A 17,942-nucleotide genomic window follows, 5' to 3' on the forward strand; every position below is an offset into this window, starting at 1 on the left:
ATTAACAATAATATTGGTAGTATTAATACATTTTTTAATTCAAATCACTAAAACTAAGTTCAAGATTATTTTGGAAAAAAGAAAATAGGTAGTGATATTTTTTACCACGTCATCCGTAGATTAAACCATTCATAATCTAACACTTCATTAAAATAATGGCAATATCGTAATATCACCATTAAAATTTAAATATATTTATTGCACAATTATTATGATATTGCCATCATTTTAATGAGGTGTTGGATTATGAGTGGCTTAATTTACGGATGACGTGGTAGACTCTGTCTATCTAAGAATTTCTCCTGTTTGCAAATTAAAAATGTCTACATGGAATAGAAAGAGTATTAAGATGGAAAGATAAGTTGGGGGGCAATTGTAGATTTTTAAAATATAGTGGGGTGAGAAACGAAATACGGAATAATTGAAGAGCCATCTTATCAAACTACCACCGTCTTCATTTCGTTTATCAACTCTCTCAGTTACTGTTTGTGGGTTTTGGTAATGTGACAGTAAAAACACGTTATCATGCTCATGGAGGCAATGCTTTTCCCGCTAACACGCGCACCTCCTCCTCTACCGATAACATGCGCACCTCCTCTACTGCCATATTCTTTATATGCCACCACTTGTGTTGGTGTTGGCACCTTTCACTGTTTTGCGCCAACAAGGCCAATTGGTGCAGGTTAGTGAATTTTTGTTTTTTTAAATTGCTCCCCAAGTTGAATTAAAACTAGAAAAAAATAATCTTTTTGACTTTGGGTTCTGTTTTTTCGGTTTAAATTTTGTGGGTTTGTTTTTTTTTATTGATCAGTTTTGAGGAGAAGTATAAGCAAGGAAGGAAAGCCACTGGTTGAAGGAATGCCTGAGGAGTATTATGATGATGTACGCATATAAATTTAAAATTTTATTAGTTATTTGCTTTCATAGGCAGGCAATTAATTTGGTTCTGTTTATGTGGTTATTGAATTTGAGACATTGGTTTGCGCATGTATGGCATGTTTTTGAAGATAGGAACTCTGTTAGTCTTCCCATTTTTAAAGTTGGTATTGACATTTAGGAATGGCAAGCACAACAAAGAGAAAATTCTAAGGAGTTGGACCGGCTACGTCGGCTGGAAGATGAAGAAGAAGAAAGAAAGGTTGAAGAGTATCGGGAAATTGGCTTGCGGTTGAAGGGATATCCTGAAGAAGATGTCAGGAAAGCGAGAAAACTGATCTCAACCTTTATCAGAGCCGAAGAAGAAGTGGAAGAGGTAAATGTTTATCACCTATTGAAGATGCCATATGCAACATTTGATATATGCTTGTAATGATATGAACAGGGCGATATTTAATCTTTTGGAGTTGCTATATGTTTGTAATGTGCAATTTATTTGGAAAGTTATACAAGCTGAACATATATACCTCAGGTGGCTGTTTGAAGTTCATCTGACTTGTGATGGACATTAAACTAAATATGAGTTAGAGATATGCCACAGTAAAACTACTGTAGATTTGGTAAATAGTATCAAGTAGGCGCTTACTCAGAAAGCGAAAAGTATGTTGTCTAGTTTAACAGCATAGGGCCACAATTTGGCGTTTTGAATTCTTAGTTTGCTTTGTGCTGTACATCTAAGAGTTTATGGGAACTTTTGTAAATGAGAAAAGATCTTTTGTAGTGGCTTGTGCCTTGGTGTTTCCTATTATGAAGGACATTACGTGGAGTTGATTGTGATTATAACCTGTTTTTGTATGCCCCTCATCCTGTTGATATGTGGATAGCATAACATTCTGAGTACAACGAATCCTGCTGGACAATGATTGTTTCTGACTGTTGGTGGCCTTGATTTTGTACAGAAAATTGAGGAAGCTGCTGAAAAAGGAGAACTCGATGAACTTGTCCTAATGGTCATACGGAATCGCCTTGATCTTGCTCGACGTGATGTCAGTAAATGATATTTTCTACATTTTTTTTTTAAATTCTGTCATCACTTGTCAGTAATGTGCTTATGACATGATGGTTCTGCGAATGATAGGATCTTCTCTTATCAACCTGAGATCACGAACACAGGTTAGAATGAGTCGGACGTTGTGTCCGACCACACTCCGATGCCTAAGTCAGATACCTTGTAAGGTTCAATGATAAATGACGTAGTTTAAAGAGAATGAATTGGGGTTTACCTTTGGTCTTCGGTCTACTTATATAGAATCCTTTCTCGGTAATTGACTCGAGGTCATCTTCTTGTGATTGTGTTTAATTCGGACTCATGCTGGAAAATAGGGATTTAAGTCAATCCCAATCTTTCCGGATTCCCAAGATCATATCAGCTAGGATCTGCGTCTACTGACTAATGACAGCTGTTTGGTATCTGCTGTCTACTATACTCATTTGACTATATGTACTGGGGTCAACTGCGTATCCATCATTAGCCCCTCCCCTCTCTATTCCGTAGCGCAACTATTTATGGTTGTTCTGAAGCACTACCCGGGTAATTAAAATGCAAGGTAACCTTAGTTACGAAGTAATCATTCTTTCCTCATGCCACGTGGCTCACTTTTTGAAATTTCAAAATTTTGAAAATCAAAATAATATCCGTCCGTTCCGTTCCTCATGCTTTCTCCCATCTCCACGTGTCTTTCTTTTTTTTTTTTTTTTTTTTTTTTTTACCTTTCCTTATAACTGCTTCTCTTCCTTCTCTCTCCCATTACTTCTTTCCTTTTAACGAGTTTCTGTTTTCTTCTTTCTTGCAAATTTCTACTTTCTTCTTTCTTTCTTTTTTGTGGCGATCGTCCTCTCCATTTTTACCAGGTATTTTCTTTCTCCTTTTTATTTTTATTTTCTTCGTATCATGACTCGCACCCGTTCTAGTGTTGCCACTCCTTCTTCTGGGACCACTGTAGATTACCGTAGGGATTTAATTGAGTTTACCTCTAAAATTGATGATAGCATGCTTACTGGTATACGCGAGACATACGACATTCCTTTTGATTACACCTTGCATTCCTGTGATCCCTCCTTTAGTGCCAACTATCGTCCTGAAACCGATCGTATTGTTGTTTACAAAGAACAGTTTCGAGGTGGACTTCGTTTTCCCCTCACTCCTTTCCTTCACGGTTTCGTTCTTACCCACAAAATACCTCTAGGACAAATTCATCCAAATGCAATCCGGTTGCTGTGTGCGTTTGCTGAACTGGTTCACCAGAAAGGTCTAATTCCCACCTTAGGTTTAGTAGCCGAAGTGTTCAATGTTTCCCGGCGAGCCAACGAATTTTACCTTTATCTTCCTTTTGTTCGTGGCAAGCGTCTGCTTGCTGGTCTTCCTAAACTCAATAAGGGTTGGCAGAATTTGTTCTTCTGTGTTGGTCATCAAAATGCCTTTGCTTCCTTTCCCCTTATTTGGTTGGACAAACCTTTGCCAATTTCTGTTACTAAACCTCCGAAGAAAGATCTGTTTCTTCTGGAACAGCTTATTGGTGCTGCGCGCCTCAAATGCTTCAATGCTCCTGACCTTGTTAACAATTACTTGGCCCGCTTGTTTCCTGAGTATGCTCCCCTTGTGGACGATTCTGGTGGATCCCCAGATCCTAGTGCGGGTAGCCAATCTCTTTCTCACGAACCTACCGAATCTGCGTCACTTATGGATCTAAGTTCTTCTGAAAAGGGTATGCTAATCTCTCCTTTGTTGTAATTTTTGTTATGTGTATTGATCTGCTTTTGCTGTGTCTTCAGAAATGAACTACCTAGATGACATCAAGATTGTTGTGGAGGAGTTGCCTGGTGTGACACCTTCTGTGTCTGCTCTTGCTTCCTCTACTCCAACTGCGTCTGGGGGCTCTCAGACAATGCCTGCGTCGCGATCTGCACTGAACAAACCTCCTATGAAGAAAGGGGATTCTTCCTCCAGGAAGGTGCCTGAGCCCTCTACCCGATTGAAACAGGCGTCTGCGAAACGCCGGAAGCTTGACTTGGATTTGTGTCCTGATCCCCGTGCCTGGATTGAAGAGCACTTCGGATCTGCTTCAATTCATGACGCGGAGGTGTCTGGTCTGTACTCCCAGTTTCTTCAGTTGAGTGGAGATATGGATGCGTGGAGGCAGGTGCCTGTTGATGACATTTTTGATAAATTTGATGCTTCCTTGCTGCATGTAAGTTTCTCTTTCGTTAATCTCTTACTCTTCTTTTTACTTTGTTTGTTCTGCTATCGTGACTTATATACTATTTATTTAGGTGGTTCAAGGCGTCTCCTTTCTGCGTCAGCAGAATGATCACCTGACGGAAAAGTATGAACGAGAGCTTGCGTCTCTGCGACAATCTGCGCAGGCGGAAACGCAGAAGCTGAAAAACTCTCTCCAGGTGGCTGTTGACAAAGGCAAAATCCTGGAGCGAAAAGTTGCTGATCGTGACGCTTCTCTGTTGGAGGTGCAACGGGTCCGTGATAGGTTGCTGTCTGAGCAAAAAGAGAATAGAAAAGATGTGAATGCCTACATTTCTGGCTGTTTAACCGACTTCTGTGCTACTGCTGTCGGGGTGGTTCGTCAAGACTATCCTGACTACGACATTGGGAAGTTCTTAGCCATTGACCTCCGTGCCTTGGGTCAGCGTGTCATGGCGAAGACAGCTGCTAAGAAGAAGTTGCCTGTAGATGCTTCTACGGAGAAGAGGGTTGCTTCTGCGCCTCTAACGCCGCGTTCAACGTCTGGGGCCACATCAACTTCTGATGAAGGATTGGTATTCGACAAGCCTCCTCTTTCTGAGACCGCGGCCCTTAAGAGCGCAGATGATGTTGAAAAGGAGGTTGCCGAAGAGCTCCCTACAGCTGACTCTTCTATTTTGGTTGAGCGTCCTTCTGAAGTTATTCCTGAAGATGCCCTTGGCGTGGATGATGTTCCTGATAAAATGCTGTCTACTGGAGAAGGAGATGCTTCTGTCACAGAGACTGCACCTTCTGCGGAGGAAGTGGTGTAGGCAGTGAAGCCTTTCTTTTACATACTTATTCTGTTAAGCTAGCTTTCTTTTGTAATTGCCTTTTGGACAAAAACTTCTTAGTTCTTTCTTTTTGGGGTACTTATGTTTTATTTGAACTGGCCCACTATTTTTAGAACTGTTACTTTTGGTGGTTATTGATGCCATTTAGACTTTAAAGGGAAAATAACAGATGCCATGCTTTATTAAAATTTGAGAATGATAGCAAATACATCTACTGGAAATATTTCTTCATGTCATTAATATTCCATGTTCGGGGGAGAATCTGCCCTTCTAGGCGAGCGATTCTGTAAGCCCCTTTTCCTACTACCTCTACGACTCGAAATGGCCCATCCCAATTGGCTCCTAATTTACCAACTCCTGCTGCTCCTTTACCAATTTCAGCTTTCCGGAGTATCAAATCTCCTACCACGAAGCTTCTTCCTTTTACTTTGGCATTGTGGTATCTAGCCATCTGCCTTCGGTATGCTTCCGCTTTCACAGCTGTCTGGTGTCTTCTTTCTTCCAAAAGATCCAGACATAACCGCATGGATTCTTCATTCTTTTCTTCATCAAAAACTTGCACTCTTAATGTGGGCATGCCGATTTCTACTGGTAATACAGCTTCTGCGCCATACACCAGACTGAAGGGGGTTTCTCCGGTGGCTTTTCTGGGTGTGGTGCGGTACGCCCAGATGACTTTGTACAGTTCATCAATCCATCTCCCCTTCAGATCATCAAGTCTCTTCTTTATTCTACTGAGGTGAACTTCAGCTTTATGTTCAACCCTTCACAGTATGCTCTGAACTTGTGGCAATCGAATTGCTTTCCGTTGTCAGTGACTAAGGAATGTGGTATGCCAAACCTTCCCATGACTTCTCTTGATAGCCAAGTTTGGATCTTCTCCGTAGTGATTGTCTTCATTGGCTCTACCTCCACCCATTTGGTGAAATGATCTACGGCTACCACGATGAACTTTACTTGTCCCCGCGCTGGGGGGAAGGGTCCCAGTATATCCACGCCCCAAGTCATGAATGGCCATGGACTACCGATAGGGTGTTGCTCAGATGCGGGTGTTCGTATTACTGCGCCAAACTTTTGGCACTTATCACACTTAAGTACTAGGTCCTCTGCGTCCTTCTTCATTGACAGCCAGTAGAATCCTTGTAAAGATGCTTTCCTAACCAGGGCTGCGGACGCCTCATGGGCTCCGCAGATCCCCTCATGGATTTCCTGCAGAACGTATAGACCCTCTGTCTTGGTCAAGCATCGAGACCATGGGTGCGTAGCTGATGCCCTGTAGAGTACTCCTTCTAGGACTGAGTATGACGCTGACTGTCGAACTACTTTTGCGGCTTCAGCGGTTTGCTCTGGTAGAATGCCTTCTGTTAGGTATGCCAATAGTCTCTGCATCCAGGTGTCTACCTCCTCTATGGGTAATACTTCCTCCTCCGTGTCTACGGAAGAAGTCGAACGCTCCTCTGTCATTTTCATCTCCATGAAACGCTGGCTCTTTGCAGCTGCTGCTTTGGCGATTGCGTCCGCGGCCGTGTTCTCTTCTCTGGGTATGGGGCAGATTTCCCATTCTCCTCCAAATCTCTCTATGTCATTCAAAAGTTCTTTCGCTTTCTCCATATATTTCGCCATCTTGGCCTCCTTTGCTTGGAACTGTCCTCCTATTTGTCCTGTGACTAACTGGGAGTCGCTATGGACTCGTAGGACTTCGGTTTTCATTGCTTTCGCAATTGACAGTCCTGTTATGAGAGCTTCGTATTCTGCAGTACTATTAGTTTATTGCAATAAATGGTATGTATATTTAAACGATAGATTGATACCATACCTGCCATGTTATTGGTAGCTTTGAACGTCAAATGTACTGCGTACTCGATTGTTATTCCCATTGGTCCCTCCAAGACAACTCCTGCTCCTGCTCCGAGGTCATTAGATGCTCCATCTACATAGAGGTTCCAAGTAACTGCTTCTCCGGGTTCTTCAGTGTCTGGTTTCTCCGTCATCTCTACCACAAAGTCTGCAAGTGCCTGTGCCTTCAACGTTTTCCGCGGCTCATATCGTATATCATGTTCTCCTAACTGGACGGACCAGCTGACCATCCTTCCCGACGTTTCTGGTCTTTGCAATGCCTTCCTCAAAGGTTGATTAGTGCGTATGATAACCGTATGCCCTTGAAAATATGGCCGTAGCTTCTTCGCTGCTACTACCACCATTAATGCCAACTTGTCAATTGTCGGGTAATTTATCTCTGCGCCTTTCAACGTTCTGCTGGAGTAGTAAATAGGCAGCTGCTCTTCTTCTTCCTCTCTTACTAGTACTGACGCGATTGTTTCTTTACCTGCTGATAGGTACAGGTACAGAATTTCTCCTGCTTTTGGGCGACTGAGTAACGGTGGGCTGGTCAAAAAGACTTTCAATTCCTCGAAAGCTTTCTGACATTCCTCATTCCATTCGAACTTCTTCATGTTGCGCAGTTGCTTGAAAAAGGGGAGACATCTCTTTGCGGACGAAGAGACAAATCGCCCCAACGCTGTTACCCTTCCGTTTAGTTTTTGGACTTCTCTGATGCTCCGCGGTGCTACCATGTCTAGGATGGCTTGAATCTTTTCTGGGTTTGCCTCTATGCCTCTCTGACTTACTAAGTACCCCAGGAACTTCCCGGCTTTAATGCCGAACGCGCACTTCTCCGGATTTAACTTCATGTTAAATTTGTTTAGTACCGCAAAAGTTTCTTCCAGGTCCTTGGCGTGCTCTTCGGGTGTGCTGCTCTTTATGATCAAGTCGTCCACATAGACCTCTATGTTTCTTCCTAGTTGATCCTTAAACATGAAGTTCACCAGTCGTTGGTACGTTGCTCCAGCGTTCTTCAGCCCAAATGGCATGACGTTGTAACAATACGTTCCCAAGTCGGTAGTAAAAGTTGTCTTCTCCTGATCTGCTTCGTTCATTGGTATCTGATGATAACCCTGTTTAGCGTCTGCGAGACTATACAGCTGATAGCAAGCTGTTGAATCTACCAGCTGGTCAATATTCGGCAGCGGATAGCTGTCCTTTGGGCATGCTTTGTTTAAATCCGTAAAATCTACGCACATGCGGTATCCTCCATTTGCTTTTTTCACCAGGACGACGTTAGCAACCCATTCCGGGTACATCACCTCCCTTATAAACTTGGCTGCCTCCAACTTCCTGACTTCTTCCTCTATGACCTTCCTTCGATCTTCTGCGAAACGTCTCTTCTTCTGTACTACCGGTTTGGCTTCTTTGTAAACAGTCAATTTATGCGAAGCTATCGCTGGGTCTATTCCTACCACTTCAGAGGCCTCTGCGGCAAAGGTGTCCCCGTTCTTCTGCAATACACTCTTGATTTCTACGGCCACGGCCTCTGGTATTTCTGTCCCGATCATCACTGTTTTCTTCTGGGTGATTTGGAATTCCCTCATGTTGCCTACTGGGGCGTTCCTATCTCCTTCTTCTTCTTCTGGATCTTCAGGAAACGCTTCGATGTTCAGACTTTCGCCTTTTTCTTCGGTGATCAAGTTGCATTCACGTGCGGCCAACTGGCTTCCTTTCACAGTTACTATCCCTTCTTCATCCGGAATTTTAAGTGTCAGCCATCTGATGCTGGTTACCGCACCACACTGGTATAGGAAAGGTCTTCCCAAAATGGCGTTGTATGCCAACGGGATATCTACCACGTTGAAAACTGCTGTCATGGTCTTCAGTGGTCCTTCTTCTGCTTCTCCCAGAATTATCTCCAGCTCTACCATCCCTTCTGGTCTGATAGGCTTTCCTCCTAAGCCAACCAACGGCACAGAAACCTGCTTGAGATCCGTTACTGATCCCCTTATCCCCCTGAAGACTTGCAAAGTAAGGAGGTTAACCGCGCTTCCTTCGTCCACTAGGATCCTCATCACTCTAAAATTGTTAATCAATGCTCTGATTACTAGCGCATCGTTGTGCGGTTCCTGCACATGTCTTCCGTCTTCCGGTCCAAAGGTGACCAACGGTAGCTCGTCTGCGGATGCTCTGGTGCTTATCGAGTACACGCCTTTACGTATCTTCTTCTTCTGTGCTTTCGAATAGGGCTCCCCTCCTTCTATCATGTTGATTACGCCCATAGGTTCTTTGAATCTTTTGTTTGCCTCTTCCTTTTCCATATGTTCTGGTTTCCTTTTTTCTGTACTTCCTTCTGTACGTACAAACTTCTTCAACACTCCTGACTGGATCAGCTGTTCTATCTCCCGCTTCAAGTCCCAGCACCTATCTGTGTCGTGGCCATATCCTTCATGGAATCTGCAATACTTGCTCTTATCTCTCTCTTTGTCTGGGTGTAACTTCCTGGGTGCATTGTACATGACCCTATTGTTCTTCATCCAACTGAATATTTCCACTGGTGCTCTATTCAAAGGCGTGAAGTCAAATGGCTTGTTTCCTCTTCCAAATCTCTGTGCCCTGTCGTCTCCTCCTCTACTGCGGTATCTCTCCGGTTTATCCTCTTCGTACTGCTTTGTCAGCGTTCTTCTTGCTTCATCCAGTTCCACATACTTATGTGCTATTGCCATCAATTCTTGGAAAGTGGAAGGCTTTTTCATTAAGATCTTGTCTCTCAGTCGTTCGAACCTAGTTCCCATCTTCATGGCTTCTATGGCTGTATCATGGTTTAGGTGCTCTATCTGGACTGCTTCTTTATTGAATCTCTCTACAAAGTTTTTCAACGTCTCGCCTTCACCTTGTCTGCACTTCCGTAAGTCACTTGAGTTCTTCTGCAGCGGGATGTTTGTGCGGAAACGCCCTTTGAATGCCGTTGCCAATTCTGCAAACGTTCCGATGGTATTGGACTTCAGTCCGAGGTACCATTTCTGCGCTGATCCCTTGAGGGTGGCGGGGAATACTCTGCACAACATCGGATCTGAAACATCCTGAAGTAACATTATCGTCTTGAATTTTGAAATATGGCTTTTTGGGTCTCCGGTCCCATCGAAGGGCTCGAACGCAGGCAGCTTGAAACGAGAAGGGAATCTCACGTCTAATACCTCCCTTTTCAGTGGTGAAAAATCATCTCCTCCTTCATCGTCTTCGTAGCTATCCTTCTGGTACTTCCTCATCGCATGCTTAATCTTCTCATCTAGAGTGTTCTTCTCCCCAACTGCCCTTCTTCTGTTTGAAGAGTGGCTTTCTGCGTCTCGTTCCTTCCGTCTGCCTTCTCCCTCTTCCTTCTCCAGGTCTACGTATTCTCTCTGCTTCTTCGGAACTTCTCCATCCCTTGTTTTTTCGCCTTGCTGTGCGTCGTTCCTCTCTTTTTCTTTTCCCACGTCTCCTGGGAGTGGAGCAGTAAGAACACGCCGGGGGGCCGTTTCTTTATCTTTCCGTGCGTCTTTGTCTTGCCTTCTTGGGATTGGTTCCGATTGTTGCTTCCTCTGAGCTGGTGCTTTATCTGCTTCTACCGTTTTTTCTTTCGCGATTCCAATCAGTCTATCTTGGAAATCGTTAAAGCTCTTCAGCACCGCCTCATGGTAGAGCGGTGGTAGCTGGGCTCCTGGTGGTACATATGGTGGAATGTATCCAGCTGTTACCGCTGTGACGGTTCCTTCTGCGTCTAGGGACGGAAAAGGAATCGGTGCGGTGGGTCTTTGATATCCCTGGTGGTACTGGCTACCCCATGGGGTATACGTCTGTGGCCAACTTGCTGCGTTTTGATTATACAGGGGTGATGGATAATACATATTCTGCGGTGTATAATAATTCCAAGGAGGGAATACCTGACTAGTTCCGGGTAGTTGCGCTCCTCTGCCCATCAGCCCTGCTGTTGACCCGGGTATGGAAACCGGTGGTGTGATGCTCGCACTTGCGGCTCCGATTCCCACTGGGATTCCCGTGTTTGTCCTCAAAGGACCCGTCGGAGGTGGGTGAAGGGGAAAGACCATTCCGTCTGTTCTTGCTAACAGAGTTGGATTGCTGCCTCCGGCCATCTCTCTATCTCTGACTCCGACTCCAGGTGGTGGTGGTTCATCATGGTTGTCCATGAGTTTGTTTCAGCTCGTAGAACCAAAATTAGTTGATTTTTAGGAAAGAACAAATCGTTTCCCACAGACGGCGCCAAATGATGGTTCTGCGAATGATAGGATCTTCTCTTATCAACCTGAGATCACGAACACAGGTTAGAATGAGTCGGACGTTGTGTCCGACCACACTCCGATGCCTAAGTCAGATACCTTGTAAGGTTCAATGATAAATGACGTAGTTTAAAGAGAATGAATTGGGGTTTACCTTTGGTCTTCGGTCTACTTATATAGAATCCTTTCTCGGTAATTGACTCGAGGTCATCTTCTTGTGATTGTGTTTAATTCGGACTCATGCTGGAAAATAGGGATTTAAGTCAATCCCAATCTTTCCGGATTCCCAAGATCATATCAGCTAGGATCTGCGTCTACTGACTAATGACAGCTGTTTGGTATCTGCTGTCTACTATACTCATTTGACTATATGTACTGGGGTCAACTGCGTATCCATCATGACATAACCTAAATAATGAATGATGAACTGATTACCAATATAAAACTTGAGCCCTTCCATTATTTTATGTGTCTCTGTGTGGAAAGGTACATGGCCATTTCTTCATGCATATTGATGCATCCGTTGGTTCGTCTTTTCAGGAGGAAAAGGATGCTATCAGAAGCCTCGATCTTTTATACAGAAGGGTTGAGGTATGCCCTCATTCAAATTAGAAGTACTTTTTGATGGGAATCATTTTTAACTCAGACATTGTGCTTTATAAACGGTGTTATACTCATTAAGAGCCAAAATATAAGTCCCTTGAAGCCAACTCCTGAACAAAATATTACAATAATACCATTCCTCCTAGAGGACTGCCAAATTTTCAGAGTTGCAGACCCCAGCAATAGCTGCTTGTATTTCTGGCTTTCATTTTGCCTTTTGAGGTGTAATTCACAATATAGTATTTTACTTGCACTTTAGATGGAGATATTAAAACAAGAGGCTTCTCCTTCTATGAGACTGCTGAATGATCTTTTAAATATGCATGATGGCTTTGACGGTGAAGGATGGCTGAAAGAATGCAAGAAACGCATGATTGATATATTTCCACGGGAGGATCCATTTAGCATTCTTGTTCCTGCAGGATTTGACATTGATAAGGTACAGTGAACCATACAAATTTCGCTTTACTTCGTAATTGAAGTTCATGATTGACACAACCGGTAATTTTGTTTTCTGCATATTTACTATATAATTGGTATTTTGTAAGCTAAAATAAATTGAAATGACTAACTATTATTTTGCATCAGCATCAAGGACCCTTACGACCACCCCTAGAAACAGATGATGTTCTTTTGAGAGTAGATTTTGTCAGAGAGGTAGACTCCTTGCTCCGGGAAGTTCGGGCTGAAGAAATTGAAGCACAGAATGTTGAAGGGTTTGATCCTGAATCTGTCGCAAGCAAATTGAAGCAACAAGAGAAGCAGAGAACTATAAAAATGGTAGAGGATCTACTAGAATTAGCAATTGATTTGAATTGGTAGGTAACGACTTTGGTCAACTTTGTCGTTAGTTCAAATAGATCACCATCCCTCCCTCCAACCCCGACACAAGCGGCATTTGGAGTTTTTCATATCTGCCAGTTTTTATTTCTGGTGATAGAGTGTAGTATGGTGAGGATATTAGAAATAAGTAGAACAAGCAAGTGTGCTTACTGCTTAGTGCTGTATGTAGTATATGCATTAACGGTGTATTTGAACTATGTGGCTGCCTGTATTAGTGCACATCAAACATTTTAAATCATTTTTGGCATTACTATTATTCTATTACCATCTTGCAAATTTCGCAGGTTCAAGCTATATTTATTTTAGGTTTAAATGCAAAGCGTATTTTATAATTTTAACATGAATTTTTAATTTATATAAATCGAAATAGACTTACTTTTTGCAATTTGGATCACTAATTGAAAGTTTGATTAATCGGCAGTGCTGATGTGGAATGTAAACTTATTATTATACACTAGATGCAAAAGCACCAGTTGCATTTGGAAAGAGAAGTACAATTTATTGGCATCAATCTACAGAGGACTCAAAATTGAATACTTACAAATGTAACATTCAAGAAAATAAGATGCATTATTCATCAAGACTGCCAGCTTCAAACAGAATGCAGCTGTGAGATTTCATTTTATAAGTAATTAATCCTTCAATCTCCTCGGAAACTGGCTCGCCATCATTCGAAAAGAACCCCGGAAATGGAAGTGCAGTGTCAACCAAACGTCTCCACACCATTCCTTCAGGAATGACAGGCAAAATAACATTCTCTCCACGTCCAGCTGCATTGAAGGCCGCGAATAGATCACCCTTTATGTTGGAAGATTCAGAGATTAACCGGCTCTCTGAATTATCCATCTTCAATGTCATGGCCAGGAACTTGCAGGTCGGATCTTCCCATGTAGGTGTAGACTGGTCATATCCATGCCAATCAATACTTTCTTCCTTCAAGAAGCTCCTCTTCTGAAGGAGGTCACTTCGCCTTATTCTCAGTGAACTCAAAAATGAGATGAACTGTGTAATTTGACAACTGAAACCGGTTGACAGAGCGTTCCAATCAAAAGGTTTTCTGTCGCCATATAAAATGGAACCTCGAGAAGATTGACCACACTCATCTCCCATGTTGAGAACCGGAACACCAAGCGAAATATATAGAATGAACAGATAGTTACGAATTTGTTTAAGCCGTCTTTCAAGGACCGGGGTCTTGTTTGTTGGTCCTTCATCCCCGCAATTCCAGCTTAATTCAGCAGCTAGTTCCTCACCGCTGAAGCTGACCAAGTCCACCAGAGGAAGTCCAGAGTTCCTGGCAGTAAAATTGAACGAGAAAGCCGGTCCTCTCCCGCTTGAAAAGATGTCGCCACTCCCACATAGCCGTGTTGCAAGATCGCTTAGAAGACTTTTGCCTCTAAGAAAATTTCTTACATCAAGACAAAATTTTGGATTTATCTCTGCCCATCTTTTCCAATGAGGAAAGTGGGTTTCTTTTCGTATACTTTCTTCAGGGTCCCAGCAATCTGCAATAATCTTGGTCTTGGAGAGTAGAGGATCAAAAGCTATAGCTTCAACCAAAGGAGGACGGGATAAATGCTCGCCGTGAAACCCTCTTAGAAGAGCTGAAGCATTTATGAAACAAAAGCCATCGATGTGAAACTCAGTCACCCAGTGCCGAAGGCTATCTAAAATTATCCTTTGAACTATAGGATAGTTACAATTCAAAGCACTTCTTAAGTCCAAATTGCTATTTGTACAATAATAAGAAAAGTCATCAATCCCCTGCAAGGCCTCACCTTCAGCAGTATGGGTAAAAACAACTTCCAGTAAAACTTCTATTCCATTGGCATGCATAGTTTTAACCATCTCCTTCATTGAGGTGATAGCTGATATGGAGCCACCTGAAGGCCCATATATGTTTGACGGTGAAAAAAAATGGTGCGGAAAATACGGCCCTTTTTCGTCATCAAATGGAAATATTGGCTCTAATAAGACTGCATTTACACCAAGATTTTTAAAGTGGTCTACCTTCTCAGTCAAACCAGCAAAAGTCCCTGCAATATCACTGTACAGCTTACCAGACTTGTGTTCAGTAAAACGCTTCACATTCAGTCGATAGACATTTAGTTTCTCCATGGCCAAGTTTGGACGAATATCACCATTCCACTCAAAAGCAGGCTCCTCACATAACCGTCCAAGATACTTTGGGGACAAATCCGATTTTTGATCTGTTGTGGTACTATCAATTATTCTAGCATAAGGATCCAGAATAACTCTTTCCATGTCAACTTCACCTGCGTCTCCATTAAGAAGAGGTCTCTTGCATCGATAAGCATAGCTCGTAAATGTCCACGAACCTTCCAATGATGCATGCCAAACATCACCTAATCGATTAACATATGGATCTAGATCAAGCTCTAAAGCAGGTTTGTCAACAGTAGAGTCATCATACAAGCATAAGACCACACCAGCTGCATGTCTTGAAAAGAATGCAAAATTCATGGAACCATCTGCTGAAAACGACAGGCCTAATGGACTAGGATCACCTGAACTGAAACCTATCGGCACACAAAAATTTTCATTCTTGTGATTCTTGATCTCTAAGCCATCTCCACCAGTGTTTAAAATAGATTTCAGAAAAAATGAGAGATAAAAGGGCGTCTGTTTTGCCTCAAACTCCAGTTCAACTGCAAATCCACCAAATGAATTCTGTACCAATGCAGTGTCCATTGTCCGGTCATTTGGGGCTAGACTTTGAGAATCCAGTGGCACAAAAGATGATGAATCAGATCTATATATTCCCCAAACAAGCATCAGTTTATAGTCAGTAGAATCTAGTTCCATGGACGAAACTTCGACACAAACCACGTATCTAGCATTTTTCTTTCTAACATAAACTTTCACATGACCGCCAAATTGCGTTCTAAACAAATAAGTCGATACCTTTTTCAGTTCATCAACGTCAACACTCGTAGAAAACCTCTGTTCCTGTTGCTGAACAGGAACTCGTGCTGCAGAAAAGACTCTCGAATTAAGACTTCCTCGCAGACTTCTGACATTTCGTGCAACTTTAAGAACCAAAAATCTCTTATCCACATCCATTCTCCCAAAGCACACTGTGTCTTTATAACCAGAAACATAATCTCCGGTAACCGTCAATTTAGACAACTCCATGGCTCCACAGTTATAGCAACATGGACTAATTGCAAGTGATGGAGGTAGAGTTGACATCCTCCCTTCGTTAAAGCATACAAATTTCAAATACAGAAAAAAATACCCTGTTCAAATATTATAGAGTTTCAATAAATTTTTTTCAATTGAAACTACTTTTACAGTAAAACAATTCTCTGCCCAGAAATCAACATGCTCAAGGACTTGTAACATACTTTTTACAAAATTAAGTGATTAACAACCAAACTGATAGGCACCCACTTATTTGCTTTAATTATATTTAACTAAGACAATGTGTTTAATCATAACTGGTAATTAAATCTTATCTTCATAAATAAAATAGTTTATAAAGATCCAATGCAGCACAAGAAAGACGATGAATTGAATGAATCAGAAAAATAAATTAAAGAAATGAACTTTAGAAGCAGAATTAGACAAATTTAAGAAATTTGAACTTACGTTTTATGTAATGAATGCGGCTTTGAACTGGAAACTAGACAGAGTGTGCGCGCTTGAAGAAGACGAGCTTTGTTCCATAAAATGATTTTTTTCCTGCTGATGAAGTATATAAAACGAAGTTGAGTTTGGTCGTTTATCATCTTTTTTACATTTTATACAACTTTTGGGACTAATAATCACCATGGTCCCCCATTTTTGACCCTCGGTCTACATGTCTTCTAAATTTTACTTTTAGTCATTAAACTCCTTGCATTTTGATTTGGAGGCCACTAAATCTTCGACCGTTAAAAACCATTAAATATCTATATCATCATACATTACTTCCGGTAAAAAAAAATCATACATTACTAAAGTGGTATCAGAAAACCAAAAAAAATGAATAAAATATATACACTCATCAGTCACGTTACTAAAATTTTAAAACCTTAAATTTTAAAAAATTAAAACTAAACCAAAACCAACACAAAACCCTAAAACTAGCTCACTCAATTCCTACACTTTATCTGACACCAATGACGGACGCAGACTCTTTTTTAAGAGGGTCCAATATATATATATATAATAATTTAAAAAATATATATAAATTAACAAATATTTCATTATAAAATTAATATATTAATATAAATATATTTGATATTTTCTTTCGGTCTTCATCTTCTAAAATTGTTGTATAATAGTTGCATTGCTAATTTTTACAAACACAACTTCATTAACAGATAAACTAAATATTATATATTTTCTTGCTGCTATGTTATTATTTTTTAATGAAAAAGTTCCAATTCCTATCACTTTAAAGAATTTTTTATCCAAATGCACATTAAAAATAAGAATTTCAAAAATTGACTTTCAAATCTATATAGAAAATCAGCATAAAATTTGAATGGATAAAGTTTTACACGAATAATTTTTTTTTTTTTGCTAAATGCAAAAAAATTATCCTTTAAGATCAAAGTATGACGTGTCAAGTAGATTTTTCAATCAAATAAGTTCAACGAATTTTATCTCTCTTATCATTTGAATAGCTCATTATATTAGGCAACAGTTTTGTATCGATAGAAAAATTTTATGAATCAACCTTAACATTAGCTTTTTCTGAAGATATCTGAAAAACAATAAAATTTAATAATTCTTTCGGCTGTTTTTAATTTTAATATAAATTTATTTCATATCTAAGAAGATCATACAAATAAAATATTACAACACATATAATAATAAATAAAATTAATAAAATAAAATATTTAATAATTAAATTTAATTATTATATAAATGTTTGATTATTATTGGTTTGATTATAAAATTTAAAAGATAATTTGTTAAAAAGTCTTTACTAATTCAATAATATAGAAAGGTCAAGAACACTAAATGGATTCCTTCAAGTGAGAATGTTAACTAATTAGCTTTGGGTGTTAAGACCATTCATATTTCATAGTATTAAAATGGTCTTCAATTTTTTTGTTTTTCCAGGGGGGGCACTGCCCCCCTTAGATCCTTAGTAGGTCCGTCACTGCCCGCCACCACTTGCCGCCACCCTCTACCGCCTCCGACCATCAACCGAGGAGGAACATTCCATCCTTAGACAAGGACGGACAGATCGGTTCGTCCTCGAGCGAACCCATCTAGATTTATTTGTAGATACATAGTTTAACTTCAGTTAATAATAGATGGATAGCGTCGGCGGCGGTGGGTGGTGCATGGTGGTGGTGGCCAATGGCTAGGGATTGAGTGAATGGATTCAGGATTTATGGATTGAGTTTGGTTATAAATTTTTAAATTTGAGAGTTTTTAGATTTTGATGACGTGACTGATGAGTATGTGCTT

The 17,942-nt window shown here is 40.9% G+C and overlaps 3 protein-coding genes across 4 annotated transcripts; 2 read left to right on the top strand and 1 right to left on the bottom strand.

Moving 5' to 3' along the window:
- The first annotated feature begins 418 nt into the window (after positions 1-418).
- Positions 419-12,773, top strand: LOC126688132 (protein PALE CRESS, chloroplastic). The gene is made up of 7 exons (XM_050382728.2): positions 419-682; positions 812-882; positions 1,058-1,252; positions 1,836-1,922; positions 11,607-11,657; positions 11,929-12,108; positions 12,258-12,773. Exons 1-7 carry the CDS (start codon positions 526-528, stop codon positions 12,489-12,491), a joined length of 975 nt encoding a protein of 324 aa, XP_050238685.1. The 5' UTR covers positions 419-525; the 3' UTR covers positions 12,492-12,773.
- On the top strand, positions 3,710-5,050 carry LOC126653755 (uncharacterized). Its single transcript, XM_050347694.2, has 2 exons — positions 3,710-4,124; positions 4,207-5,050. The coding sequence occupies exons 1-2, from the start codon at positions 3,711-3,713 to the stop codon at positions 4,942-4,944; spliced, it is 1,152 nt and encodes a 383-aa protein (XP_050203651.2). The 5' UTR covers position 3,710; the 3' UTR covers positions 4,945-5,050.
- A 163-nt stretch (positions 12,774-12,936) lies between the features above and the next one.
- On the bottom strand, positions 12,937-16,226 carry LOC126688230 (isoamylase 2, chloroplastic). 2 transcript variants are annotated; one of them, XM_050382859.2, is made up of 2 exons: positions 16,125-16,226; positions 12,937-15,730 (listed from the first exon to the last, which is right to left on the bottom strand). In XM_050382859.2, the coding sequence occupies exon 2, from the start codon at positions 15,723-15,725 to the stop codon at positions 13,083-13,085; it is 2,643 nt and encodes an 880-aa protein (XP_050238816.1). In that variant the 5' UTR covers positions 15,726-15,730; positions 16,125-16,226; the 3' UTR covers positions 12,937-13,082. The 2 variants fall into 2 exon arrangements, with proteins under 2 accessions (XP_050238816.1, XP_050238815.1); XM_050382858.2 differs by having other exon boundaries at positions 12,937-15,772.
- Positions 16,227-17,942: the final 1,716 nt, after the last annotated feature.

Source organism: Mercurialis annua, linkage group LG6 (genome assembly GCF_937616625.2).
Source record: "Mercurialis annua linkage group LG6, ddMerAnnu1.2, whole genome shotgun sequence".
NCBI lineage: Eukaryota > Viridiplantae > Streptophyta > Magnoliopsida > Malpighiales > Euphorbiaceae > Mercurialis > Mercurialis annua.

Bases quoted from the DNA above. Each gene is read 5' to 3' on its own strand.
- LOC126688230 (XM_050382859.2), bottom strand. From the start codon at position 15,725: ATGTCAACTCTACCTCCATCACTTGCAATTAGTCCATGTTGCTATAAC.
- LOC126653755 (XM_050347694.2), top strand. From the start codon at position 3,711: ATGAACTACCTAGATGACATCAAGATTGTTGTGGAGGAGTTGCCTGGT. The intron at 4,125-4,206 runs GTAAGTTTCTCT...CTATTTATTTAG, and splicing joins TTGATGCTTCCTTGCTGCAT to GTGGTTCAAGGCGTCTCCTT.
- LOC126688132 (XM_050382728.2), top strand. From the start codon at position 526: ATGCTCATGGAGGCAATGCTTTTCCCGCTAACACGCGCACCTCCTCCT. The intron at 1,253-1,835 runs GTAAATGTTTAT...GATTTTGTACAG, and splicing joins CCGAAGAAGAAGTGGAAGAG to AAAATTGAGGAAGCTGCTGA. The intron at 12,109-12,257 runs GTACAGTGAACC...ATTTTGCATCAG, and splicing joins CAGGATTTGACATTGATAAG to CATCAAGGACCCTTACGACC.